This window comes from Ursus arctos, unplaced genomic scaffold (genome assembly GCF_023065955.2).
Source record: "Ursus arctos isolate Adak ecotype North America unplaced genomic scaffold, UrsArc2.0 scaffold_4, whole genome shotgun sequence".
Lineage (NCBI taxonomy): Eukaryota > Metazoa > Chordata > Mammalia > Carnivora > Ursidae > Ursus > Ursus arctos.
Window position 1 is genome coordinate 26,895,527 of NW_026623056.1, and position 27,972 is coordinate 26,923,498.

The 27,972-nt window shown below is 46.9% G+C and overlaps 1 protein-coding gene across 3 annotated transcripts; it reads right to left on the bottom strand.

Annotated features, from left to right (window-relative positions):
• Positions 1 to 770: 770 nt before the first annotated feature.
• NRROS (negative regulator of reactive oxygen species) lies at positions 771 to 27,440 on the bottom strand. 3 transcript variants are annotated; one of them, XM_026495831.4, is made up of 3 exons: positions 27,319 to 27,440; positions 6,149 to 6,269; positions 771 to 2,964 (listed from the first exon to the last, which is right to left on the bottom strand). In XM_026495831.4, exons 2-3 carry the CDS (start codon positions 6,254 to 6,256, stop codon positions 994 to 996), a joined length of 2,079 nt encoding a protein of 692 aa, XP_026351616.2. In that variant the 5' UTR covers positions 6,257 to 6,269; positions 27,319 to 27,440; the 3' UTR covers positions 771 to 993. The 3 variants fall into 3 exon arrangements, with proteins under 3 accessions (XP_026351616.2, XP_057162681.1, XP_048071080.1); XM_057306698.1 differs by having other exon boundaries at positions 27,151 to 27,440; XM_048215123.2 differs by lacking the exon at positions 27,319 to 27,440 and having other exon boundaries at positions 6,149 to 9,358.
• Between the last annotated feature and the right edge of the window lie 532 nt (positions 27,441 to 27,972).

Consider the following 27,972-nt stretch of genomic DNA (forward strand, 5'->3'; position numbering starts at 1 on the left):
TCTGCTGACATTTAGTCTCCATGGTAATAGGAATCAGCTTGTGGGCTTTCTGTCCTCTCCCCACCCCCTCACCCCCAGCCCCACTCCTGCATTTAGCCCCTTTATGATTTGGTAGACAGGGATAAGAAGTGCAAGGACAGTGACAATTCTAAACTACCAAAAGGGCAAGGCCTGTGTCTTCATCTTTTCCTCCCAGGGGAGCACGGAAATTGCTCTCTCTTCACTGAGGGAAGGAGGAGAAGGAAACCAGGAATGTCCTGAGCGCAGATGCTCAGCCTCTGCTGAGTCGTTTGTGGTTTTTGCGAAGAGTAGGGGTAGCCTACAAGTCAGCAGAAGCCACTCCTTTCTACATTCCTCTTTCCTTTCTATCAGAACCAGGACTGTGCCTGGTGTTCGGTTTGTTACATGAATAAACTCAGGGCCCGGTTATCGCTCTTAACTTTTCCATGGAAGGGCCGTGTTTGGCGGCAGAGACTGCGGAGACTGCACGCGTGAACCCAGGGCACTCAGGCCCAGTCCGGCTGCCACGACAGCAGGTGAGAACCCTTATCTCAGACCCCCAGCTCGGGAATTCCTGTCCGTGGTGAACCCCCAGGCCACGGACTCTCCCATCCACAGGGCAAGCTCTTGGAGCTGTTTTTGCCGACAGGGAGCTCTGAACTGCCACCCTCTCTAGTCACCTCCGCGGATGTCACCCGGGGGAGGACGCTGGAGAGTAATCTGAGTGAAATTACCGACAAGCATTAAAGAAAGAGAGAACACAAGCCGAGTTCGATTTAAAAAATATTTAAGAGACATGTGTTTATTGTCACAGAACATCACTTAATAAATATTTTACTGGGATGATGAGGATGGCTCACCATGATGGAGGAAGAGCTTGGGGACAACTGGGGAGGGAAACATTTTAACCGTTAACTTAAACCTCCAGTCACCAGCTGGGCCCTCCGCAGCAGATCTGGGGGTCTGGCGGGGAAAGCGCCCCCCCATGCCCCGTCAGTATATGGAAGACCAGTGGCAGCGGCTCTTGATGACCTGAAGCAGAGGCTTCCTGAAAGTGAGGAAGATGACGGTGCAGGCCACCAGCAGCGTGAGGCAGCTGGGGAGAACGAGCACGAGGTACAGCAGGCCCATGTCCACGCGCTCCCATTTGCAGTCCTGAGGCACGCCCCCGGGCAGCTCGGCCAGGCGGACGACCTTGGAGGAGAGGTTGCACGTGACCATGGCCCAGTCGGCGACGGCGTGCAGGCGCCGCAGGGAGCCCCAGCCCTCCACCCCACAGCAGTCATAAGGGTTCTGACTGAGGTAGATGGTCCGCAGACCTCTGGCGAGCCGCTCGGACACGGCCGTCCGGGGCAGGGCTGTGAGGGAGTTTCTGCGGAGATCCAGGCTCCGCAGGGCCGGGCTGCCCCCGACCCGCGGGAGGCTCGTCAGAGAGTTCCCTGACAGGTCCAGCGCCCGCAGACGCCCAAACCCGGAGAAGTCCAGCTCCGCGGAGCCCGAGCTGAGGCCCACGTTCCTGAGAGACAGGACCTGTAAGGTGCGGGCCGTGCCCCGGAGAGGGGCGACCGTCCCGTTCAGAACCCCCCAGTTGCCGGACAGGTCTAAGTGGGTGAGCGCGGTCCCCTGGAACGAGCAGTCGTGTAAGGCCCCCAGGCCGCAGCCCTCCAGCGACAGGCTCCTCAGCGAGGCCACGTTCCGGAAATCCACACAGCTCGGGGCGCCCAGGCGCTCCAAGCCGGCCGGCTGGGGGCAGAGGGAGATGGGATTGCGGCTCATGTCGACTGTAGTGATGTTCCTGGCACCAGCGAAGAGGCCGGCGGGGACGCCCGGGAGCCGGTTGGAGCTCAGGTTGAACGAGCGGAGGCTGCGGAGGCAGCCCGGGAGGCCCGGGGCCAAGCGCAGCTCGGACAGCTGGTTCTGGCTCAGGTCCAGCTCCGTGAGCGCCCCCGGGGGCTCGTGCTCTCGGAGGTGGAGCGTCACCAGGCAATTCTGGTTGAGGTTCAGGTGGGAGAGGGAGGGCATTTTCTTCAGGAAGCCGTCGGGCAGGTACTGGAACTGGTTCTGGCTCATATCCAGGAAGCGCAGGTCGGCCAGGTCGCTGGAGGCGAACTCCTCCCAGAGGTTGACGGTGGTGACGTTGGTCACGTTGCCGTCCACGAGGAGGAACTGGGCCACCATGTCCCGCGGCGAGGAGGCGTTGTACAGGTCCCGGTAGAAGCCCATGTTGTTGTCCCGCAGCAGGAGCGTGCGCAGCTTGCGGCACTGGGGCAGGAGCGGGAAGAACAGCAGCTGGTTGTGCGACAGGTCCAGCGTCTCCAGCTCGAAGGCCGCCTCTCCCCCGGCCGCCAGGAACCACTCCAGCGCGTTGTAGCTGACGTTGAGGAAGCGCAGCTGCGTGAGGCTGAAGTCCACGATGCAGGGCAGGTTATTATAGGCCAGGTTGAGGTGTCTCAGCTCCGTCAAGCCATCGAAAGCGCCCCCCTCAATCTCGAAGATGTAGTTTCTCTGCAGATCCAGCTCCCGCAGGCGCCCCAGGCCCGCGAAGACCGAGTCGTCGAGCCTCATGATGGTGTTCCTCGCCAGCGACACAGACTCCAGCGAGGACAGGTTCCAGAGCAGGAGGGCCGCCATGTCTTCCGTCAGGGAGTTGCCCGCCAGGTCCAGCCGCCGCAGGGCCCGCAGGCCGCGGAAGGCGGCCGCCGTCTCCCTGTAGCGCTCGGACAGGGCGTTGTCGGGCAGCGCCAGGCTGCGCAGCCCGGCCTGGCCTCGGAAGGCGCCGCGGCCGACGCGCTGCAGGCGGCAGCCGCGCAGGCTGAGGCTCTCCAGGAGAGGGTAGCGCTGGAGGGAGTGGTTCCACAGGGTGCTCAGCGGGTTGGCGTCCAGCAGGAGCGTCCGGGAGTGGGGCGGGAGGTCGCCGGGCACCGACTCCAGGTTCTGCCCCCGGCAGTCGGCTACTCCATCAACCTAGGTCCAAAAACACACCGGTCAGCGGGGAGGAGGCTCCGGGGCGGACGTTTATGCACAGACACCGGGCTACTCGTGCAACTGCTGGGAGTGGCTCTAGAGATCACACTTCAAAAAAAAAAAAAAAAAAAAAAAAAGCATAGGAAAATGTAGAACAAAAGGGAACTTTTCTTTATTCTTTACCTTCAGGGTGAAACAGTCCGCTGGGAGCTGAGTCCCAGGTCCCACTTACAACACACCGCGTGTCAGAGAAGATCTGAGCCCCTGTCCTTTGGCTTCTGAGCAGTGACAGCCGTGCTCACAGTGTGGTTTCAACGGCGCGAGGGATTGAGGACCAAGGCTGTACCCGGGTTTAAATCCCACCTCTGCCATTTATTTCCTATGTGACCATGGGCAAATTACTTAGCCTAATCTGTTCTTTCCTCTGAAACTTGGAGATGGAGAAACAGTGCCTACCTCAGAGGCCTGCGGTGGGATTAGACCGGAGGCCGCACAGAGCCTGATGCAGTGAACACCATTCACACAAACGGCCACTGTCGTGTCCTTATTGCTGTTACCATAACACCTGTGCGTCTAACAGGGTCAACGCCAGAAACCTGAGATGCTGTGGCTTCTTCGTCTCACCCCACAGAATTTTGCCTGGGATGCCTCTCTACATCCTCTACAAGGATTGATCAATATTACAGCTTAAGAGGACTTTAGAGCTCATCACCACCCTGAATGGTACAGAGAAATGGGGTCTGGAGAGAAGAGAAGAGCTAACAGCATTGCAAGCACAGGAGCCCGGAGCTCCTAATGCCCAATTCAGGGCCCTTCCACCACGACTGTGCAGCATGAGGAAGCAGGACGGATGGGCTGACCCTGTCCTATGCAGAAATCACGCAAGCCTCAGGACGCTTTAGTGCGGCCCAGTGTCTTACGAGATTGGAAACAACAGTCTGTCAGCAGAGGTCAGGTGTCCAGGAAAAAGAGTTTTAAGGGATAAGATAGAAGAATAATGGCCTTCCTTTTCAAGGATTGGTCAATAGGACAAGGCCAGGGATTGCAGGGAAAAAAAAACATTTTTTTTTAACGAGACCACACTCTGCAAACTGTCCAGTGATCTACTTTAACCACCTCAATAATATGTGCAGACGTATTGCTGTGGCAAGAAAAATAAATTTGACCACATTCTGTAAAACAACTCCATATTAGTTCAGTGCGTGAATAGCACAGTGTTAAAGAGCAAGAGGTCTAGCGTCAGTCCATTTGGGTTCTGCTTTTCAACAAATGGGTGACTTTGGGCTGTTACCTAACCAGTTGGGACCTTCATTATTCCACCAATAAAATGGAAATTATACTTACAATTTTCTCATAGGGGCTTTTTTTTTCTTGAGGATTCAATGTAATTGTTCATGTAAAATAATACAAAACCTAGCACGTAAGTGCTTGATAAATGTTAGCTATGATGATTAGCATGATCTGATTAATTAATCTATTGTTGAGCCTTGGAGTTGTTTCTGATTTCCAGAGGAACATCAGAATGAATTTGTCAAGTTCCTTTCACACTTCCCCTCCCCTCGAAAGTCTCTGGAATTTTTACTGGGATTGCATTCCAATTATGGGTTAATTGGGGGAGGATAACTGACATCTTCACAGAACTCAATCTCCCCATGCAGAAATAATGTATTTCTTTATCTGAGTAAATGTTGGTCTCCCGCTCACAGAGACTCTGTGGAGAGTGTTGTGGTTAGGGGCTTTCTTCAAGCAGTAGGACCTGTTTCAGCACCACTGCTGCAGCTCTGGGGTCCCACCTCTGCAATTCCCCGCAGCCCCACTGAAGGGCTGCAAAAGGACCACGTGGCTGTCAGAGCCCAAGAAAAGCTCACCAAGTCCACTTCATGATAACACATGGCTTAGGCAAGGAGGAGCACTGGAGATAGCGGGACTCGCAACCTCTCAGTCTTTAAGGAGCCACAGGGAATCCACTCTCTGAGCCCCCTGGCAGCCCACCCCTTCCCCTGCCCACCAGGCTGGAGAGGGTCAGGCGGGGGTCTAGCCTGAACCCTGGAAGGCCACCAAAGGACTCACACTTTACTCCCTCTGTGTTCTATGCCTGATTCCCTCCTGAATTAGCAATTGTGAAGTTAATCTTCGATTACCGCTCTAAGGGACTAGTGGAAGTCTGAAGTTGTAGCAGAGAATAACAATAGTAAAACTAGATAAAACACGTAGCTCTTACTACATACAAGGCACTGTTCTGAAAGCTTTTTTAATCATCATAAAATGCAGTGTTATGGTATTTCTGGCTGGTGCCACTATTCCGTATCTTACATAGGAGGAAACGGAGACACAAAGTGCCCCCCCCACCAATGTCACCAGCCAGTAAGCTGGGGTTTAAACCTGTTCTGGCTCATACCCCCCACTCCATACTGGAGTATATTACAGCATAGTGGTTAGAGGTTACTAGAAGTGGTTAAGAACCATGACCAGCTGGGTTTTTGAGATTTATCAGCATTGAATGTAGGTATTACCCCGACATTCAATTTTTCTTCCCAGTGCCTGGTATATAATAGGACCCAAGGAATGTGTATTAAATGTATGTTTCCCAAGCAGACTTTTGCTATCACAGACTTATAGGCAAGGGAGAAACTTTCCAGAAATGTGCTCAGTTGTTACGAGCCAAGTCTGGTTCCACATATAGGCCGAAAGCCCTGGAGAGGGTAAACTGTAAAAACTCAGCTATCCACTCCCTGGATCCTCTTGAGCCTGAACGTGACCAAGGACGTTGCCGTGCTGCACAGCGGTTCAAGCATTTGCTGCTGGCTCACACACAAGCTCTGAGTCAGGGCTTCTCCAGCCTTACGCTGCCCTGCTCAGGGATTCTGATTCCGTGAGTGGAGCTCGATCATCCAGATTCATAACCAGGTGTTCTTGTTCCGGGTGACCGACCTCGGTCTCTGGGGCTTCCCGTCTTCAACAGGTATGAAAAAGATGGGGCAGGGACTGCCCGGCCTTCCCCAGGTGCCATCCTAACCTTTGGTTAAGCAGCAGCTTGCACACGGCAGCGTGCAGGCAGCTGCACAGTGATTCCGACTCCCTCATTCCCTGCCCTCTTGGCTGGACAATCCACCAGTTTTGCAGATGGACCAATCCTTGTCAGGACAGAAGCGACCGACAGCTCAGAGTTCCCGGGAAAACTTACCAACTCGCAGCCCGCTTGGGAAGCTGCTGTGGCCATTCCACTTCGATTTCTCCATTCCAACGTCAAGAAGTGAAAACCCAGGCAAAGCCAGAGGGGCAGTAACTCCATTTCAAGTGCAGCACTGTGGACAGAGGGCAAGGAAAAAGCGGATAAGAGAAGGACATCCCCGAGGGCTGCTTTGCACTCTTGGTAGAAGGAGCCGGTTCCCAGCTATGTCTGGTCTTGGAGGCCCACAGCTGTAAGGAGGTGGAAACCCACAGATTCTTCAAATACCTCAGGTTAGCCAACACTTTTAACCTTTCACTGCCACTGTAGACAAGATCTTATTTTTGTTTTGCTTCTCCCATCTGATGGCCAGGTGGCTGAACACTGAAACTTGTAAGAGCCCACCAACAGAAGAGAGAGGCAAGGGACTTGAGGAACCAGGTCTCAGGTCACCTGGAGTTTGCCATGTTTTGTAGGTCTGTCGAAGTTTTCCTCCCAAAGCTCAAACCTGCCTGATGCAATTGCCTGAGCTCCATAAATATTTTCTGAACAAATGAATGAATGAAAGAATGGTGAACTGGGATTGAAATATTAATTGTAGCTTCTGGTCCCATAGAGTTACTAATTATTGTGTTGACATGAGGCTTTTAGGAGGGTAGATCTCATTGGTTAACTCTTTTGAATATAGCCCTTTGAAAAAAAAAGGACTTTGATATTTTGCCTGGATAAGAGAACAAACTGAGGGGCAAATGAAAAGTCATCTCCAGATATAATAAGGATTATTGATGAAGTGTGGTCTCCAGCCCTCTTACCTGGCCAGTGAACACAGAACAGGAACTATGAGAAGGCTTAAAACTATACATATACCAACAGAATTTTAGAGCTAAGAGAAAACATAATGGAAATCTGGTATATTCTCTGCTATCACAGTTTTACAGGAGAACATTCAAAGGTCCAGAGATAATAAGGGCTTATTCAAGACTCCAGATCAACTTAGGAGCAGGGCTGAGAGCAACCCCAAGCTCCCCTCCCTAAGCTACAGGATGAGTAATCAGCATAATTTCTCTTCCTGAAGGTGCTGTCGAATTGACTGGCCTCCTGTTGGGAGGGCGGGTGGCCCAGTGGCATTCGCCTCTCAGCTCTGTGTTCCTCACAATCAGAGGCAAGTGCCTGGTCCCAGCATTTCACCTGCTCCATCCTCTCCCCGACATCCCCCCGCCCCGAGAGGGACCACGGGGTCTGCTCCCTAGTCTTCTCCTAAGCTAGCAGCGCCAGCACTGATATGAACCTCCTCACCTATTCCAGGGGACCCAAGGACCTTTCTGCCTCACACATCCAGGCCATCTTGGGCCCCTTCCTCTTCTCTTTCTTTGAATGAGTTTATACATTTCTGAGGTTAACTTTAACTTCCCAGTCAGATCTGAATACTCACCAGTGAAAACAGACTAGCAGAAAAGCAAAGTGAAACCAGGTACATCAACTTTAGCCTTCACTTGAGGTCAGGTCAGCTCTCCTTACCACAGAGGGAACCTCTAACTCAGAATTAATCAGTCTTTGCTGGACACTGGGAATCCCCCTCCTGGCCCTCCTTCCGCTTCTGCGCCTGTGCAGGGCATGTACAGGGGCACAGATGGCAAAAGCAGAGCCATATGGGCTCTGGATGATCAGCGCGTGTGCACACACGCGCACACACACACACACACACACACACACACTCAGAGACAGGAAACAACCTTGGGATCACTGCCCACCTTGAGATGAGGTTGCCAGACTTAGCAAATTACAGGATGCCGTTTGAATATAAGATAAACAACAAATAACTTTTTAGTGCAGCTATGTCCCATGCAATATTTGCATCATACTTATACTAAAGAAATTCATTGTTGATCTGATATTCAAGTTTCACTGGACATCCTATATTGTATTGAAGACAGACAGGGAAATGGGAACCATGGACTTGCCCCCTCTCTTCCTCCCTCACCCCCTCTGTCAGGCATGGGAGGTACATGCTGCTGTGACAATGACCCTTCCAGAACAGCCATTTCAATATATACCAAAATGCCAAATCTAGATGTGTATAGGGCAAGATTACGAATTTTTTCAAGAAGACTGTAACTCTTTAGACTGGAATGCTAGATAGGCCTGATGTCATGCCCAGAGTATAATTTTAATTTCTGGGTCAACGAGAAAACTTTTGCAAATCTAAAATATATTTTCTCCTTCCTCCTAAACTCAGCCAACCAGGAAAGAAAGATTATTGCTGTTCCTTCTGGGTGACTCCTCTCATGAGGCAGCATGGGAAAATTATGGGATTTAGAACCAGACAGATCAGGGTTTGAATTCTGGCTCCAGTATTTGTTCTTTGTCCTTGAGCCATTCATATAAAGTCTCTAAGACTCAGATAATCCTTCTAAAAATGGGGATAATAATAACTATTCAGAGTTTTTATGAGATCAAGCAGTATATGTGAAAGTGCTTCATTAACTTTGAGGGTACTTAATAACATAATTATTATTTATGAGTCTCAAACACCATTGAGCTGGTTGAGTGGTTGTTATGTATAATCTCCAAGGTAATTTAGCAGTTACACAAAGAAGGGAAAAGAATGAAAAATTTGGATGGAAGAATAAATATATCATTATACCAACTGAATGTGTGAAAGTATGCAGGAAAGTTGCATTAAAAATTCTATGTTAATAAATTCCAGAACAAGGTTAATCCCACTAACGGATGACTATGCTGGTTGAGAGCTGGTTGTCCTCAAATAGATGTCTGTACCACAGGGAGCTGACCTCTGAAGGCTGTTTCCCAAGCTTTGGGTGTCAGCTGGCTTCCAGCTGGTTCGGTCAATGGGAGGCACTAGGAGAGGTTAGACAGCAGAAGGAGGAGTGAATCCAGGGTATTCCTTTCCCTCTCTCTCTGCCTTGGACAGAGAAGTCCTTGAGCTTTTACTGGTGACTCCGAGACTCTAGCAACATCCTCCTGCCTCTATCCTTCCCCTACCTAGGGAAGATCACAGTCTCCTGAAATTGCTGACTTGTGGGTTGACGGTCTCCTTGCCGGTTACCTTCTTAGCCTCTTCCATCATGTGCAGCCAATTTCCTGCATTAAATTTCCTCTTTAAAAAATAATCTCAGTGTTTCTGTTTCCTGGTTGGACCCTGACAGATACAATGATGTAAGTGAGAATGGCTTTGGATCAGCCCTAAACAAAATGATACATAATGACCCCGAGAAGAATAAAAGGCTTTCAAAATAATAACCATTCAGGTTGAGGAACACTATTCCAGGAGTGTCTAGAAGGATTCCTCAGAGCCATGGCATTGCAAAGAGTACAAGATGAGTTTGGGTGCCAAATCTCACCGGAAATCCCATGAACCCTCTACTGTTCATACAGCTGCTTCCCCTCCACCCATAATCAACCTCAGTTGGGTGAGGACCACTCCACAGAGTCTCTAGCCGCAAGAGAGCATCTAAGCTTGTGGCAAATAATAACTGTCCCACTTCACTCCAATCTCTCTGACATCTTCTGGAAAATACATCCATTTATAAAGCCAAATCATCTTTTTTTTTTTTTTAAGATTTTATTTATTTATGTGACAGAGAGACAGCCAGCGAGAGAGGGAACACAAGCAGGGGGAGTGGGAGAGGAAGAAGCAGGCTCATAGCGGAGGAGCCTGACGTGGGGCTTGATCCCAGAACGCCAGGATCACGCCCTGAGCCGAAGGCAAACGCTTAACGACTGCGCCACCCAGGCGCCCCAATACAGCCAAATCATCTTAACTACATTTTTGGTAGAGAAAGAGAAGCAAAAGGAAAGTCATTGTAATGGAGGGCACACACGGCAGTATGACATTTATAATTTAAATGAGGTAACCTAGAACCTCCCCTCACTATAATTAAAAGGGTCTGGAACCATGGTTCCCATTTCACGGACTGTGAAGCACTTGCGGGAACCACAGAGGAACTGTAGCCCCAAGGAACTGCGAATCAACCCAAGTAGGCTTTGAATAAGTATCACGTCTCCTCCCGGTCTGGGTGACCACTGGGAAAGTCCCCTATATAAAAGCCGAGGTCCTGACACGAGAAGCAGATGGCATTAAGAGACTCCGCTTGTTTCTTCTTCTTAAACCAGATAACAAAATTGAAGAGTTCCTTGTAAGTGTGGAGGCAAAAAATGGTAAGTCCTCTTCTCTTTTACACAGAGTCTACAGTTCTATATTCTTTTATTCAGTTAACAGTTTCTATAAGGTCTCTCTCTATTTTATCCAGTCATGGTTTTCATGATCATGGCCAACACCAGAGACTGTGAGCTTCTGATTAATGCAAAGCTTTGAAAGACAAGGCTCTAGTGACCCAGGTGCTAGCAGGACATAAGTACTGTACCATGTCTGTACCACAGCTCACCTGGAAATATGAAGACTCTAAATCCTACCTTCTGTTAGAGTGAAGAAGTCCTCTTAGCATGGCATTTATATTTCTTTTTTACCTTCTAACTATTCTGTTTGTGTTCAGTCATCACAAAATGTCCTTTCTGGTTCTTCTCTAAGAAGTCCTTGAAATATTAGGACCTCCAATGCTTTACAGCACCCCCTGCGCAATCATTAGTCTTGGGACGAAGTTTTCTAATTGGCTATCATGGAAACCTGTGATTCCACCCATAGCAATCCCCGGTCTATAACAGTGTACCTTTTTAAAAACTTATGTATTTATTTTAAGTAATCTCTATACCCAATGTGGGGCTCGAACTTTTGACCCCAAGATCAAGAGTCGCGTGTTCTACCGACAGAGCCAGCCAGGCACCCCTATACAGCGTTCCTTTTTAGGCAGAAATACAATATAGCTTTTTGTCTGGTTTTTCTCTGTTCATACCTAGTTATAATAAATAAGTGGTGAAAACAGATTCATTTCAAAAAACAACACGAATCAAGACTGTATTCTAGAACAAGAGAACACTAACGGTGAGGAAGAAGATGCATATCAGCTGTAAAAATTCCTCTTTGTTTTAGAAGGTATGCTTGTTTGCTTTTTCTATTTCCACAAAATAGTACGGAGAAGCTCCTGCTTCACTGAGCTGAGTAAGGTGAAAGAAGACCAAGAGGATGGTCCTGTGGGCTGAACGGGACGGGAGCATTTACTCTTTTTGGACAGGGTGTCCCGATCCTGCCGGCAGCAGCTTGGCTGTACGCTTTGGGGGGGGGGCACTTTCCGTATCCATCCCCGTGCCCACCTCAGGTCTGGGCTCAGGACCGCTTGAATGGAAGAAGAAGGCAACATGCAGGCCAAGGACTGGCTGCAGTGAGGGGACATGTGGGCGTTGCTTGCTTTTGCAATGGACAGGGAAGAGAGGGTTAGTGAAATCTTTTGACTGGTCTCTGCTTCTTGAAGTCCTGACATTTCCATGTGCCTGTCGTCACAAAAATCAAAATTGTTCAGGGTGAGGCGGCATCCCTAGTTTTGTTAGATCGTCTAACGCTTAAACATATATGCACGCTACTTATTTTCCCCAAATGCATGTACATTTTCCTGTATCAATAAAATAAAACTTTTCTTTTTTAAGGGTGATTAATTCCAAATAGTTTTCTGTCATGATAATGTCTTAATCAGCAGGTAGTAAAACACAACCACACATAAAAAAGGCCAATTTACAGGTATTTTTGTCCATAAAAAGATCTCCTCCTACTAAAAGTTTGGGAATACTAAGGAATAACTTTGACTTGAGTTTTGGTTTTGCTGTGTGGGAAGGCTTTGATTCATTTTCAGGAAAGGAGGCTGGATTTCTAATATCCAGGGGCACCCTGAATATCACCTCACTCCCACACTCTCACCTCCCCACCCCCTCTCACCACTGCTACTACAGAGCAGGGACTGCGCCCTCTTTGCTAAAGGCGTCATCAGTAAGTGTTAAGAGTGTTATACATACATTAGCATGTAATGGAGAATTTTCTCCTCAAAATAATCAAGAGAAGCAGAAAAAGCTTTAAACAAAGGGGGTCTTTGGAGAAAGATGGTAACTCAGAGGTACTGGTGTCAGAAACAAATATTCATAGGGACACCTGGGTGGCTCAGTTGGTTAAACGTCTGCCTTCGGCTCAGGTCATGATGCCACGGTCCTGGGATCGAGTCCCAGCATTGGAGCATTGGTCTCCCTTCTCAGGGGGAGCCTGCTTCTCCCTCTGCCTGCTGCTCCCCCTTCTTGTGCTCTCTCTCTCTCTCCCCCTCTCTCTCTGATAAATAAATAAATAAAACATAAAAACAAACAAATATGTAGAGACTGGTCTCAGGGGAAGAAATCTCTAGAAGCAGAGAATGCACAAGTGCTGGGTGTGAATGTGTGAGGCTGACACCCGTGAACATGAAAGGCACGGGTGCTAGCTAGAGGTCCCCACAGAAAGGGATCTGCCTTTGTTTCTGTTTAAAAAAAATTTTTTTTTATTATGTTATGTTAGTCACCATACAGTACATCATTAGTTTTTGATGTAGTGTTCCATGATTCATTGTTTGCATATAACATCCAGTGCTCCATGCAATACATGCCCTCCTTAATACCCATCACCAGGCTAGCCCATCCCTCTACCCCCCTCCCCTCTGACACCCTCAGTTTGCTTCCCGGAGGCCATAGTCTCTCATGGTTCCTTTGTTTAAAAATAAAAGAGCAAATCCCACCTGGGATCCTGGGAAAAAGGGAAGGGCAGCTGGTCACACACCACAGAGAACAGATAATAAAGAACAGAAACCCCAGTCTGTGACCACTTCAAATAATTCCTACTACCAAGAAGTATTTGAAAGCCTCGGGCAAACAGCTTTGGTCTCTTTGATCCGTAGCAAAAAATTAGAGTGACTTTAGCCCTCACCAAATGTTCAAACTTAGCATCTCCCATAGTGAGACCACCTGACACTCCGAGCTCCCAGGTGGGGCGCCTTGGGAAACACAGAGCCCCATCTCTGCAGTACCCTTGCCTAGAATGTTTGCCCTGGACGCAGTCATGAGGAAACAATCAGACGGATCCAGGCTGTACATTGTCCTACAAGACAACTGGCTTGGGCTCTTCAAAGAAGTCAAAGTCTTGAAACACAAAGAAAGGCAGTGGAGGGGAAGAGAGGGAGGTCTGATGACAAGCGAAGGAGTGTAATAACCAAGTGTAATGCATGCACCTCGAGTGGATTTTGGGATTTTTAAAAATCTTTAAGAGAAAAATTTGAGACAACTGGGGTACATTTACATGTATACCGAAAGATGTATTTTCAGATGGTATTACGTACAAATAATATTATCAGATTATTGCTAATTTTCTTAGGTATGAAAATGATTTTTTGACTATGTAGGAAAGTGCCTTTGTTCTTGGGAAATGCATGCTGAAGTACTTAGGGGTGAAGTTTCACAATGTCTACAATTTATGTAACCTACTTTCACATGGCCTGAGAGAGAGAGAATTAAAGCAAAATATTACCAAAAGATACATTTGGCATGATACTTTCTTTTAACTTCTCTGTAAATTTGAAATTTTTCAAAATAAAAATAAACAGGGAACATGAGATAAATGTTGGAGTTCCTAAAAGAAGAGGGGTAATCATGGTAATTTGTTGTCCCAGTATTTCTCAGAACATAATATTTTTCAAATATTCTCCTCAGAAGGGTGCTCAGTAAACATTTGTTAAAAATGCATATACACATAAACCTTAAAGATATCCTGAAGATTCTAGCATTTGACATTTAAACTAGAGTTTTCAGGGGCGCCTGGGTGGCACAGCGGTTAAGCGTCTGCCTTTGGCTCAGGGCGTGATCCCGGCGTTCCGGGATCGAGCCCCACATCAGGCTCCTCCACTATGAGCCTGCTTCTTCCTCTCCCACTCCCCCTGCTTGTGTTCCCTCTCTCACTGGCTGTCTCTCTCTGTCAAATAAATAAATAAAATCTTTAAAAAAAAATAAATAAAATAAAAAAAATAATAAACTAGAGTTTTCAGGCAGCTTCTCTCCTATCTGGAAGGAGCACCAGAGTGTTAGATCATGTGCTCTGACCTGACGTACTAACATAACTTCCACTGTCCAGGTCAGTCGATAGCTCTGTCTGCTACACTTGCAGTCCCTCTGAGAGGCAGCCCTCAGGAAAACACATGACCTCCCCATCACTTCCACCTCTACCTCTGCCTCCAGCAAGCTCAGAGAATCTTGGGGGAGCACCTGACCAGAGGAGGTCAACCCTTACGTGCAGCCAGCACCCACTGAGTGATCCTGATGCAGAGACAAGGGAGAGAATTAGGTAATTTTTTTTAAGTAGGCTCCATGCCCAGTGTGGAGCCCACTGCAGGGCTTGAAGTCATGACCCTGAGATCAAGACCCAAGCTGAGATCAAGAGTTGGGCGCTTAACTCACTGAGCCACTCAAGTGCCCCAAATTAGGTAAGGAGCAGTGGAAATTGGAGCTAAGAGGTATAGAGAGAAGGTACAATTGAATTTTTGAGGGATCTTGCTGTGAGAAAGCAGAAGCTATGAGTTAGATGACAAGGCATATGAAGAGAAGAGAATGAAAACAGTCAACAGAGGGCAGAGATCAGAGAAGGTGGAATAGGAAGAATGACAAGAGGGTGGGCCCTGCAGGCTGGGTGGCAAGAATGTCCTCTGAGGCTGCCTTTGGGGTTCCTGATGGTTCGCTGCAGGGTCAGGTCCATTTCTAAGTTCCATGTTTGCTCATGAGAGCATCCCTACCCCCCAACCCCCAAGCGCTGGCCCAGCTGTTGCATCTTGCCAACAAAAAGGAGCTAACTAAAATAAGATTTGCTCTTTAATAAGTTTAAGCACAAAGGACAAAATTGGACAACAAGGTGCATGCGGGTTTTATGATGCCACCTGAAAATTAGAGAAAGTGACTGAAATCTGAATCTAGCAATGTAGTTTTCAAAGTGCATCCCATAGGCAAGAATGTCAAGGGACGGGAAAACTAAAGAGCAAAAATTTGGGGGGAAACAAGATATTAATCTAGTCTTAAAGTATCTCCCTACAGATTACTTATTAATTTTGCAAAGGTGAAAATAGCAGTTTTATGGTGGAGAACCTGGCAGACACCTCCTTAATCAAATGGTCAAGTTACTGCAGGGCCTTACTGGGGTACTCGGCAAAATCTGAATATAAACCATGGATGAAATAACAGTATTATATAGCGGTGCCTGGGTGGCTTAGTCAGTTAAGTGTCTGACTCTTGATCTTAACTCAGGTCTTGATCTCAGGGGTCATGAGCTCAAGGCCCGCATTGGGCTCCACACCTGGCATGGAGCCTGCTTAAAAATGACAACAACAACAAAAAACAGTATTATATTAATGTTAAATGTCCAGATTTTGATCATTGTACTACATTTATGTAAGAGGCTAACCTTGTTCTTAGAAAATATACACTGAATTATTTCGAGGTAAAGGGCATATCTGCAACATTATTCTCAAATCATTCACAAAAAAAGCACAAAAACGTGTGTGTGTGTGTATTTTAAGTAGGCTCCACGCCCAATGTGGGGCTTGAACTCATGACCTTTAGATTAAGGGTCGTGTGCTCTACTGACTGAGTCAGCCAGGCACCCCCATATATATTTTTTAAATAAATTAAAAGAGAAAGAGAGAAAACAAACATGACGAAATGTTAACAACTGGTGAATGGAGGTGAAGAATTTGTGGGAATTCTTTTAGTTATTTTTGCAATTTTTCTGTAAGTTCAAAATGGTTTCAAAATTAAAAGTTACAAAAAATTAACACCTAAAAGCACAGTTTTAGGGGTGTCTGGGTGGCTCAGTCGGTTAAGTGTTCAACTCTTGAGATCGAGCCCTGCGTGGGGCTCTGTGCTGGGCGTGGAGCCTGCTTAAGATTCTCTCTGCCCTGCCCACCACTCCACCCCTCTGCTCCCTCCCTAAAAAAAATAAAATTAAAATAAAAAAAATTAAAAATGTACTGTAAAACTAATTAGATTCTTGTAACAGGAAAATTGACTTATTTTGGGTACTGACAAATCATCATGTTAGATAATTGTAGACATCATCTCTGTTTTATGAGAATCTGCACATAAAACTAACTTGATTTGCAAGATTTTTGCTTGGAGAAATTGTACTGACACCAAGCAAATGGTTTAGCAAGATATATTTATTGCTTAAAATGTAGTCTGGAAAAGGAAAGAAGAAAGGGAGGGAGAGAGGAAAGGGAAAAAAAGAAAAGCAAGAGTAACATTTTGGCTCAAACTTTAAATTGAAGATGAGGGGGGCCCAAGTCCTTCGTATCGAGGCCCAAAAGATAGATAGATGATGATAGATAGATAGATAGATAGATAGACAGATAGATAGACAGATAAAGAGTCAAGATAAAACTATTCAACATTTTCGAATAGTGAGTTTATAACTAACTATGAAATCTAAGGGTATTCACACACCCAGCTATGAAATCTAACTAGCTATGAAATCTAAGAAAAATTTCTAAAAAGATTTAGAGACTTTGTGCTCTTTTCCTACAAATAAGCTACAAGGTATACTTTAAAAATCAAGACATAATTCACATACCATATAATTCACCCTTTTAAAGTGTACAATTCAGTGGTTTTTAGTATACTCACAAAGTTGTGCAGCCATCACCACTGACTAATTCCAGAACATCTGCATCGCCCCAAAATGAGGCCCTATACCCATTAGTAGTCACTTCCCCCATCCCTCAGCAACCACTAACCTCCTTTCCATTTCTATGGATTTGCTTATTCTGGACATCTTCTGTGTATTGAATCATACAATATGTGGCTTTTTGTGTCTGGCTCCTTTCACTTAGCATAATGCTTTCGAAGTTCATCCATGTGGTAGCATGAATCAGTCAGTGTTTCCTTCCTTTTATGGCTGCGTGATATTCCATTGTCTGGCCAAATTTACCACATTTATTTATGAATTCATTAGTCATTTGGATTGTTACCACCTTACAGCTATTAAGCATAATGCATCTATGAACATTCATGTTCAAGTTTCTGTGTGGCCGTATTTTCAATTCTCTTGAGTATATACCCTGGGAATGAAATTGCCGGGACGTACCGTCATTCTGTTGGATTCTGAAGAACTGCCGGACTGCTTTCCAGTTTCTGCACCAGTTTACATTCTCACCGGCAGTGTAGGAGGGTTCCAATTTCTCCTCATCCTCATCAACACTGGTTATTGCCTTTCGTTCTTATTCCAGCCACCCTAGCAGGTGTGAAGTGCTAGCTCTTTGGGATTTTGATTTCCATTTCCCCAATGGCTAACAATGTTGAGCATTTACATGTGTTTACTGACTTATTTCTACATCTTCTTTAGATAAATGTCCAAAATGTGTACTATTAATTCCAAAGATTTTTTAAATTTGATTTTGGTATTTTACGTGAAAGAAAATGAAGAATAGTTACAAAAGTAAAGAACCAGTTGTAGGGGTGGCTGGGTGGCTCAGTCGGTTAAGCATTTGCCTTCAGCTCAGGTCATGATCTCAGGGTCCTGGGATCGAGCCCCACATCAGGCTCCCTGCTCAGTGCAGAGTCTGCTTCTCCCTCTGCCTCTGCCCCTCCATCCCTGACTAGTGTTCTCTCTCTGGCTCACTCTCTCTCTCAAATAGATAAATTAAATCTTAAAAAAAAAAAAAAAAAAAGGACCAGTTGTAATCTCCGGTTGAATTAGTACATTCCTATATTTTGTAAAGAATCAATGTTCAGATGGCAAATATGTCTAAAAAGAACTTGCAGGGGCGCCTGGGTGGCTCGGTCAATTGAGTGTCTGCCTTCAGCTCAGGTCATGATCTCGGGGTCTTGGGATCAACCACAGCTTCCCTGCTCAGTGGGGAGTCTGCTTCTCCCTCTCCCTCTGCCGCTCCTCCCTACTTGTGCTCTCTCTCTATCTCAAACAAATAAATTTTAAAATTTTTAAAATAAAAATAAATAAAAAGAACTCGCATACTGAGGATTGGGGTAACATGGCATTTAGAATTTTGATGTGTGACTTCAGACCTCATAATTTGCTTCTCTGGCTTTCTCTGTTAATAATGAGCTTGTTAAAACATAGGCAACACAATGGCTTTTGAGGACCCTTTGCCCCCAGAACTGTCCTATACCCTGAAGATGGGAGAGAAAGTTGGCACTTTTTATTAAGGACAATTTTACAAAATTTATCAAAGACCTTGAAAATGTGGATTACTTTTGATTCAAGAATCCCACTCCTAGGTGTTTATCGGGAGGAATTAGAATGTATGTAAAAATATTTTTACAGAGATATTCAGTGCAATATTAGTAATACTATTTTTTAAAAGTGGAAACCATCTACAAGTCCAACAATGAAAGAATTGGCTAAATATGTTATGATACAACCATATGATGGGAATACTGTGCTGCAGTTAAAAATACTTCAGTGGCAATATATTTAGCGACATGCAAAGATGTTCATGATAAAATATTAAGAAAGGAAGACACAAAATAGAATGTAGAGTACAATCCCAAGTTTGCTAAAGGAATATGCGTTCATCTGCATCTGTATGGAAAATAGTTGAAAAGGTACACATTTGAATCTCAGCAGTGGGGAGAATTGCACCTGATATCTGCTTTTTTCCATATCTGTATTTTTGCTTCTTTGTGTTTTCTAATTTTCCAACAATCAATTTCAATTACTATATTAAGACCAGTTTTAGGGCACCTGGGTGGCTCAGTCGGTTACATGTCTGCCTTTGGCTGAGGTCATGATCCCAGGGTCCTGGAATAGAGCCCCATATCTGCCTCCCTGCTCAGAGGGGAGTCTGCTGCTTCTCCTGCTAACTCTCCCCCCCCACACCCTTCCCCCAGGCTCATGCTCTCTCTTTCTCAAATAAATAAAATATTTTTTTGAAAAAGACAAGTTTTGGGGCGCCTGGGTGGCTCAGTCATTAAGCGACTGCCTTTGGCTCAGGGAGTGATCCCGGAGTTCTGGGATCAAGCCCCACGTCAGGCTCTTCTGCTGGAAGCCTGCTTCTTCCTCTCCCCCTCCCCCTGCTTGTGTTCCCTCTCTCACTGGCTGTCCCTCTCTCTGTCAAATAAATAAACAAAATCTTTAAAAAATAAATAAAAAATAAAGACAAGTTTTAAAAGAATGGAATTAATCTATTATTAATTAAAGTATATGCTATAATCAGAGTCTAATAAATATCACTAAAATAGAGAATTTCTTATAGGTACTTAGAACTGAAATTATTGTGAGTGTGCTTAAAATGATCATATTTGGAGTTAATGGAAGAAAAAATTGCATTGACTAATCCCTAAAGTAAGTTGTTTTATAGCCATTATTTTTCTTTTCAGGGTCCAGAGGATTTAGATTTTGGGGCTTCATGTTCTCAGTCCAGCTTCTGGAAAGGTGGCTGTAAGGGTAAAGGATCAGCCCAGGCTAGGGGGACAGATGGAACAGGTTCAAAGCCTGGCTTGACCTTGAGTACATCATCCAGCTTCCGGGCCTCGATTTCCTCCCCGGGAAAACAGGAATCATAATGCCTGCGTTGTAAGGCAAGTTTTCAAAGAAAGTTCAAAAAATAGTCTTTGTCATATTTACAGCGTCATCCTTGGCAGCTTATCGACTTGCCTGTGCTCAACCGCACCCAAGGTGGGAGCTCAGGGCTTTGTGAGCAGCTGGGTGTGTGAATACTTTCCTTTTGCTTCTAGGACTTGGACCCCACTCTCGGCCTGCACAAGTAAGCGAGGAGTTGTCCCATTTGAATTTGTTGGCGTGCTCCTTGGACATGCGGCTCCAAGAATTTATCTGAGAAAGGACACACCTGTGGCACGTGACTCTTCTGGCACGTGCACGGTCATTCAAATCTAGTAACTGACCATTTCTTTCAGGAGAACTGTAGCACTTCTGAAGGGACTGCCCACTGGTATTTTGGAGGTGAGGACACTTGGGTCAGAGAGATGAGATGATATGGACAAGATGCCACAGGGAACGCGGTGCCACGGTCTCCAAGCGCTGGTTTACCATACAGATGTCTGGTTCCCACCCAGACGCCACCTGAGCAGCCAGACGCCACCTGAGCAGCCAGACGCCACCTGAGCAGCCAGACGCCACCTGAGCTTGGGAGAAGAAGAGTCTTCATCTGGGAGCAGCTGAGGTTCTGCCCGCACCTGGAGGGAGGCGGGAGGCCACACGATTTTCTTCTCTTGGGCTCTTCCTACGACAGCTCCGGGCAGCCAGTGTGTGGAGTGCTGCTTAAACACTATCCTGCCAGACTATGTCTCCTCCGGGCTACAAAGGAGTCAGCTGGCTTCCCTATGTGGTCAGGGTCAGCCCTTTAGAACGAACGGAGGTCAGTTCACGCTGTCCTGTTCCATGGCCACAGATTTTAAAAAATGCAAATGTGCTCCCAGTGGGGTGACAACACCTTGCTCTTACAGGGCTGGTGGTGGGAACGTGTTGTCACCTTTGTTTATGAGAGACCCACACTATCTCTGTAGACAGGCACCCGACCAGCGATGCATTAGTTTCAAACCTGTCATTTCCTTTCAATATCACAGGTTTGTTCTCTCTCACACTCCAGTGTGGCCGTGGGTGACAATGACGCTGTCGGTACTTTGCTGATCTCACAGGGTTGTGTCAAGACTGAATGAGAGAACGTGTGTGAAAAACGTTGTCAATAAAGGAAATGTGTGGACTTCATTAGTAAGACAAGGTAGTGTCAGAATTCAAGGGAAGGCACAGTTCCTCCGTGCAAACAGGGAGCTGGTGTTGAAATAAATAAGACAGAGGAGCAGCAGCACCTTCTCCCATCCATTTGAGCTGCGGAGTGTAGACCCAGGGATGTTCAGAGGAGGAGAGACCACCCAGAGTCTCTGGGAGACCATGGGCAGGAAAGGGGTTATAGGTGAGAACCGAGGCTTATTGCCCAGAGTGGAAATATATTTGCTTCCCAGACTCTCAGCTGCAATTTGCAACAGCTGATGTCTGTTGAGTGCTCACCTTGGGACAAGTGCTGTACCAGGTGCTTCACATGTACCCAACTCACAAAATTCTAGCAGGGAAATGTTATCTCCATTTCATACATGGTAAATTGAGGCTCACAAAGGTTTAGGCTATAGAGCCAGAGAATGTCAGAGCTGCAATTGAAACCTAGTCTGAATCCAGCAAAACTCAACCTCAATACCACAAGCCCCAGCCACCCCCAGATATTTGCTATCCATGACTAAATCATGTATTTTCACACACTGGTTCCTCTGTGGGAAAGGCCCTTTTTCTGGTCTTCTCCAGCTGCCAAACTCCTATTCATCCTACAAGGCCCAGTGCGTGTGCCATCTTCTCATCACATCCTAACAGTTCAGTTGAGCAATGATTCATATAATATATTAATATAGTATAGAAAGTTGTAGCTCTTATGGAAGCTTTTTGATTTTTTTATTATTTGATTTTTATGTTCATGAAAAGGAATATGAGCAGTTACCAGGCGTTGTTAGTAATTTAACTTTTCCCCCAATATTTTATTATGAACATTTTAAACATACAGCAAAGTCAAAATAATTTGACAGGGATTGCTGGTATACCCACCACCTAGATTCTACTCTTAACATTTGCACTTGCTTTTTTCACACAACTATCCATCTACCTATCCTGCTGTCCATCCTTCAACCCATCTTAGTTTTCGATGCATTTAGAAACAGATTGCAGTCATCAGCATACTTCCCCCTAAATACTTTAGAATGCGTATCAAGTGATGTAACTAAAAATAAAGTTACTCCATGTTCAATCTTCTGGATCAGTTTAATTAATTTAATCTCAATTTAATTGAGATTGCAAAGGGTATTTGGGGAAAGTTTGTCTTGTTAAAAAAAAAATAAGATTTGATAATCACTGCCTCAGTGTCCTCAGCCAGAATTGGGAAGAATGCAGCTGACACTGCAGTGTGAATGACTGATACCCTCTTAAATGCACTGCTCTGCAATGGGTGTTTAGATAGGTAATGGTGGAAAGTAATAAAGTTTTCACGGTGTAGTTTCAGGATGGCAGGGGAGATCATTTCGTCTTTTTCAAAATCCCTCAAATTGTACTGGCCAGGTGGCTATGTGTTCTAAGGCTATTTTGTGTGTGTGTGTGTGTGTGTTTCTCAAAACCTATTTGAGGGGCGCCTGGGTGGCACAGCGGTTAAGCGCCTGCCTTCGGCTCAGGGCGTGATCCCAGCGTTCTGGGATCACGCCCCACATCAGGCTCCTCCACTAGGAGCCTGCTTCTTCCTCTCCCACTCCCCCTGCTTGTGTTCCCTCTCTCGCTGGCTATCTCTGTTAAATAAATAAATAAAATCTTAAAAAAAAAAAAAAACCCTATTTGAATTCCAGAGGAATGGGAGTAATGTGATTAAAAACAAAAACAAAAACAAAAACACTCCCCCCCCCAATAACAATGGTTTTTAGGGAATTCTTGGATAAAGCCAAAACAGGTGGATTATGACGTACTGCTATTGGATAATAATGGCAATAATAGCACTTGAGATTGCAAAGGTTTCATACAGACCTTTGATCTCACTTAGCACTCTGCAACATTTCTACAGACTAGGCATTATTACCTCCAGTTTTTACTGGGGTAAAAAACACATGGAATCTACCATTTTAACCCTTTTTGAGTGTACAACTCAGTAGCATTAAACACATTCACATTGCCATGCCATCTCTCCATTATCATTCTCCAGAACTTTTGCAGCATCCCAAACCGACACTCTGCCCACTAAACAGTATCTCTCCGTCCCCCTGCCCTCAGTTCCTAGTAGCCACTGTTCTTTCTTTCTCTATACATTCGCCTATTCTAGGTCCCTCCTGTAAGGGGAATCGTGTCATATGTCGGTCCTTCTGTGCCTGGCTTATTTCATTCAGCATAATGTTTCCAAGCTCCCTCCACGTAGCAGGTATCGGAACTTCATTCCTGTTTATGGCTGAATAATGTTCCCTTGTACGTTTGGATCACATTGTATTTGTCCATTCATCCATTGGTGGACACTCTGGTTGTTTTCCACCTTTTGGCCATCGTGAATAATGCTCCCGTGAACATTGGTGTGCAAACATCTAGGCTCAAATCCGTTATCTCCATTTTACAGATAGGAAATTCAAGGCTCAGAAAGGGCAAAACCCAAACCAGAGCTGCGTTCAGGCCCGGGTAGGAGGTGCTGGATATGCACCTGCCCGGGAAGGGTACATGTTGAGTGAATGTTTGGCTGGGGCACAGGTTTGTATATGTCGGGAAATAGATATCCCATGAGCCAGGCCCCTCTCTTGGAACTGCCAGGCCCCCACCATGATCCTGCAACCAAGGAGGTAACACCTGACCCAGCAGGGCCCCAGGACCCTGTTTCTAGTGACAATGTCCATTCCAACAGGACAGTGCCTGTACCATGCAGTATTTGATGTTCTGAATAGCACCCCTGAGTGTTCATGGGGCGCGGGGGCTTTTGTGGGGAAGAGATAACCTGTGAATGCCAGGGAGTGTACCTGTGACAAAGATGAGGGCTTTACAGTTCTGCAAAAGGAGCTAAAAAGCCTAGAAAAAATCTGGGCATTTAGAAGGAAATAAGAAGCCAGTATTACTAAATATAATGGAAACTTCAGTTTAGGGATTAGAGGAAGGGCTCGAGAACCTAGAACAAGAGAAAGGCCATCAGGAGAATCCCATGAGGAGGTCTCAGGGTGTCTGTCTGGGCAGCAATAGGGAGACCATTAATGTGTCTGAAGCTGAAGGAGGTGACCCAGGGCCAAGCATGGAATGACCTGAGGGGGAGAACCCAGCCTTGGCGTCTGGTGGGACCCTCAAGAAAACATTGGAAAGGCAGGAGAGACCCAAGGGACTACGGCTGGACCAGACGAAGAGTAACAACAGGGAGGACCAGGAGGAGCCAGTAGCCAGCCTGACATCTAAAAAAGAGTGACATGAGGTTACTGGAGAACATGATGTGTACCCCAAGAGGAGCCCCCTGCTGGCACGGTGGGTGCTGGGCTGCCTCAGACATGTAGGTCCTCTTGACAAGAGTCAAGGTGAAGAGAGCCCAAGTGCTAACTTCTGTGGAGAAATCCGCTCCCATTTCTTTTCTTTCCTGGAGGCACAGCAGAGAGTTTCTTGGGACACATAGCTAGCACCTGCCCAGAGATGTCTGGGCTGGGGCTGGACGTGGGGTGTCCCTGTGTCCTCCCAGGGCTTCGTGGCCATCACAGGTACTAGCCTGCTCCTCATGCCCACCTTGCTGCTGAGAACGACAGGGTTCTACTTCCTCCTTTATTCCCTTTGTTCGGTCTGGAATCACTCATGCACTGAAGTGAGAAGACACATGTGGTTTGGTCTCAGCACCTGACTGCATTTGCTCTGGATATCAGTTGGTTTTTCCTACCCACAATCATTTCTCCTTCTGGTAACAACTCCTCAATTCCCCTTTGAGGAAACCACCCCTTCCTTTTTCTTTCTTTCTTTCTTTTTTTGATTTTTTAAAAAAGATTTATTTATTTATTTGAGAGAGAGACTTGCGCAAGCGAGCAAGGGAGGGGGGCAGAGGGAGAGGGAAAGACAGTCCCAAGCAGACTCTGTGAAGGGTGCAGAGCCTGATGCAGGGCTCCATTTCACCACCCTGAGATCATGACCCAAGCCAAAACTAAGAGTTGGACATTTAACTGACTGCACCACTCAGGTGCCCTTACTATTATTTTTAATTGTAAAATACACATATCATAAAATTTACCATCTTAACCACTTTTAAGCGTAAAGCTCAGTAGTGTTCAGTACATTTACATTGTCATGCCACCAATGCCCTTCCTTTCTTAAGAAGTCCATGTTTGTGTGGGTTTGACCTCAATCCCTGGGTCCAAGGAGGGGCCTAAGCACCAGGCTGGGTCCATCAGAGCCTCTATTTCCCCAACCACAGTGATTGGTTTATAATGCATACATCACAGACGACAAGCCCATCAGAGCCAACAAAAGGATTGTTGTTAGAACTATTGGGAAAGAGGCTTTCAGTTCCTGCTCCAGATACCAGCCTGGTGGGAACTAAGCTTGGAGCTGCAGTTCTTTGAATTCATGGAGGAACGGGACAATCTTTGCCACCAGCTTTAGGACCTGCCTAATAACAGAAAAAAGCAAAGCCGGCAATGTTTGAGCACCTGGACCCAGCCATGTCTGAAGCTATTCCACATAGACTTTTTGGTTATTTAGAACAATAAATCTTTTTTTTTTCTTTCTGAAGCCGGGCTGAGTTGCGTTTTTGTCATTTGCAACTAAAAGACCCCTGAACTCATGTTTACAGTTGCTTGTGAAGCTTGATAAGATCCAAGTACCAGTGTCCTTTACCCCTCTCCTTACCTTTGTGAGCGGTCAGAGAACATCACCTAGCCTAGCCCAGAAGCCCCCACACACTGAGCCCATAACATTTGTTCAATGATGTGGAGAAGAATAGTTTGAGGGGTGGGAAATGAGTATAATAACGAGGTTCTATCAGAGGCAAAAATATCTGTCACTAATATGAAAACATGTCACTGAGCATCATTGACCATACGGCATGTCCTCAGAAAGATCATGTTTTTCAGTCATGGTTGAAAGCCTACTGTCCTCTCACTTATGTGGTTATAACGCGGGTCTGAAGACAGTGCGAGGCACATCTAGTGGTCCGTCCAGGAGTCTAGTTTACACTTCGTGGCGTGGGTGCACACGGCAGCCAGAGCGAAGATGATAATTGGGACTGGCATCACTCTTCTGTGATGAAGACAGAAGCCAGGGACAGACAGAGGTCAACGCATTCCTTTCCCAGGCCCCAGGCCGAAGCCCCGCTCCCTGTTTGGGAGGTTCCCGCTCTTGGACGACAGGTGTGAGTACTATGTGGGATCAGGTTTAAGCGGGTTTTCATGAAGTTCCTATGAGGGGACCCACTAGATGAAAGCACCTTCTTTGTGAAACTGACTTTTTTGTTTTGTTTTGTTTTTTTAACCTAAAGGCAAGAATCAAGGTTTTGTTCTGTTCTATTTTGGGTTGTTTTGTTTTTCTTGGCCCATGATTCCCTAAATCACCCCTAGGAACTTTCAGACATACCTGCACAGACCTATGGGTGTGTGAGGAAAATAAGTCTCAGGGCTATGAAACCCCGCGAATGGTCAGCATCCACAGGGGCCGTCCGCCGGCACAGCCAGCCGGTGAAGGGGCACACGCGATCTCGCAAGGCCGGCTCTATGTAGTGAACGTGTCTACCCTCCAGACTCCTAGAGGCTGCACTCATCAGCAAAGAACCCTCTGGTGGAGTCCCCTCCGTTCCCCTGGAAGTGCTCTGCTCAGGACCAGTCCTATCCAGGGGCTCTGTTCTTAGCATCCTGCTCAGCTTTGTCTAGTCCCGGGCACGGCTGGACACGTGGCCACCTTTTCTCTGGGGCAGAGTGAGCCAGCAGCCCATTCCGAGGGCGATACGGAGGAGCTGGTCAGGGGCTCCTTACTTAGGTCAGTTCCCGAGTGCATGGGGACACTGCTGAACCCTCTATAATCTGGCCCACACAGAGAGGCCACCAAGGCTGGGAAGAGCACTGGACAAGAGGTCAGACGCCTGAGGGTTAGTTTCTCTCTCATCTTTACTAGCTGAGAATCAAAGTAACAGAACCCTGCAGAATTTCCCAAGGACAAATACTTTGGGGAAGGGGCTTTGCCTGTCTTGTTCAAGTTCTATCCCCAACGCCTCCAACATACCCACACCCGTGAAGACAGCCCTAAATATGTGTGGCTGCGAACGGGTCTCAGTGCCTTCATCTATGAAATGGTGATTCTCAAACCACGTTGTGGGGAAGGAAGGGAGACCCAAGCACTCAGCATACGGAGTGTCCACAGAATAGTCTCATTACCGCCAGTCACTCAGCCCAGGGAGGGAGCATTATTGTTCCCATTTCACAGATGAAGAAACTGAGGCTCAGGCATTCTCCCCAGAGAGCCAGGACTCAAACCCTCAAAAGAGGAATCTGAAGCCTCCACGGCTTTCACCCCACCGCACCGCCTCTTTCAGCTCAGAGCGCTCCCAGAAGGAGGCTTTTCCACCTACCCGGAGCCGTGGGCCCCAAACTGAGCACAAGAGCCGTGGCGTTTGGAGGCAGCAAGCCGCAACTTCCCCGTGCGTCCCGGGCTGTGGGCCACGGGCACTGACCTCCGATCACGCAGCGGCGCCCGAGCTCGCCCACCCCAGCAGGGCCGCCCCGCAGGAGATACTCACGGCTCCCGCAGGCCCAGGCGGCTCCGCCGGGCGCATCCTCTCCCGGGGCTCCGGCCTCCTCGAGAGCAGCCGAGCGCGGGGCTGGGCTGCCTCCTCTCCCTGGGGCATCAGATTATTTTAGCACTTGCGGAAGGAACGGACGGAAACTGAAGTCACATGGAGAGCGAGCGGCTCAGCGACTCAGCACTCGCAGCGAGCAGGCATCTCAGAGGGAACTGCGGCGCGCGGGGGGTGGCAGGGGGATGGGAGGGGGCGGCCGGCGGCCGCAGTGCCGGGGGCTACCTGCGGGTGAGCCAGGAGGCCCGGATTTTTAGGGTCTCCCAGCAGTCCTAACCAAGGCTCCCAGGCTTTCTTGCCTTAGAGATTTAAAAAAATTTTTTTTTAGTTTTAGTTTAATCACCCAGTGTTCATCACAACAAGTGCACTGCTTAATCCCCATCGCCTATTTGACCCGTTCCCAACACCCGCCTCCCTTCTGGGAGCCATCGTTTGCTCTCTGCAGTTAAGAGTCTGTTTCCTGGTTTGCCTCTCTCTCTCTCTTTTTCCCTTTGCTCATTTGTTCTGTTTCTTAAATTCCACAAATGAATGAAATCAGATGGTGTTTGTCTTTCTCCGACTGACTTGCTTAGCATTATACCCTCTAGCTCAATCCAT

Bases quoted from the DNA above. Each gene is read 5' to 3' on its own strand.
- NRROS (XM_026495831.4), bottom strand. From the start codon at position 6,256: ATGGAGTTACTGCCCCTCTGGCTTTGCCTGGGTTTTCACTTCTTGACG. The intron at 2,965-6,148 runs GTAAGTTTTCCC...TTTTGGACCTAG, and splicing joins CCCAAGCGGGCTGCGAGTTG to GTTGATGGAGTAGCCGACTG.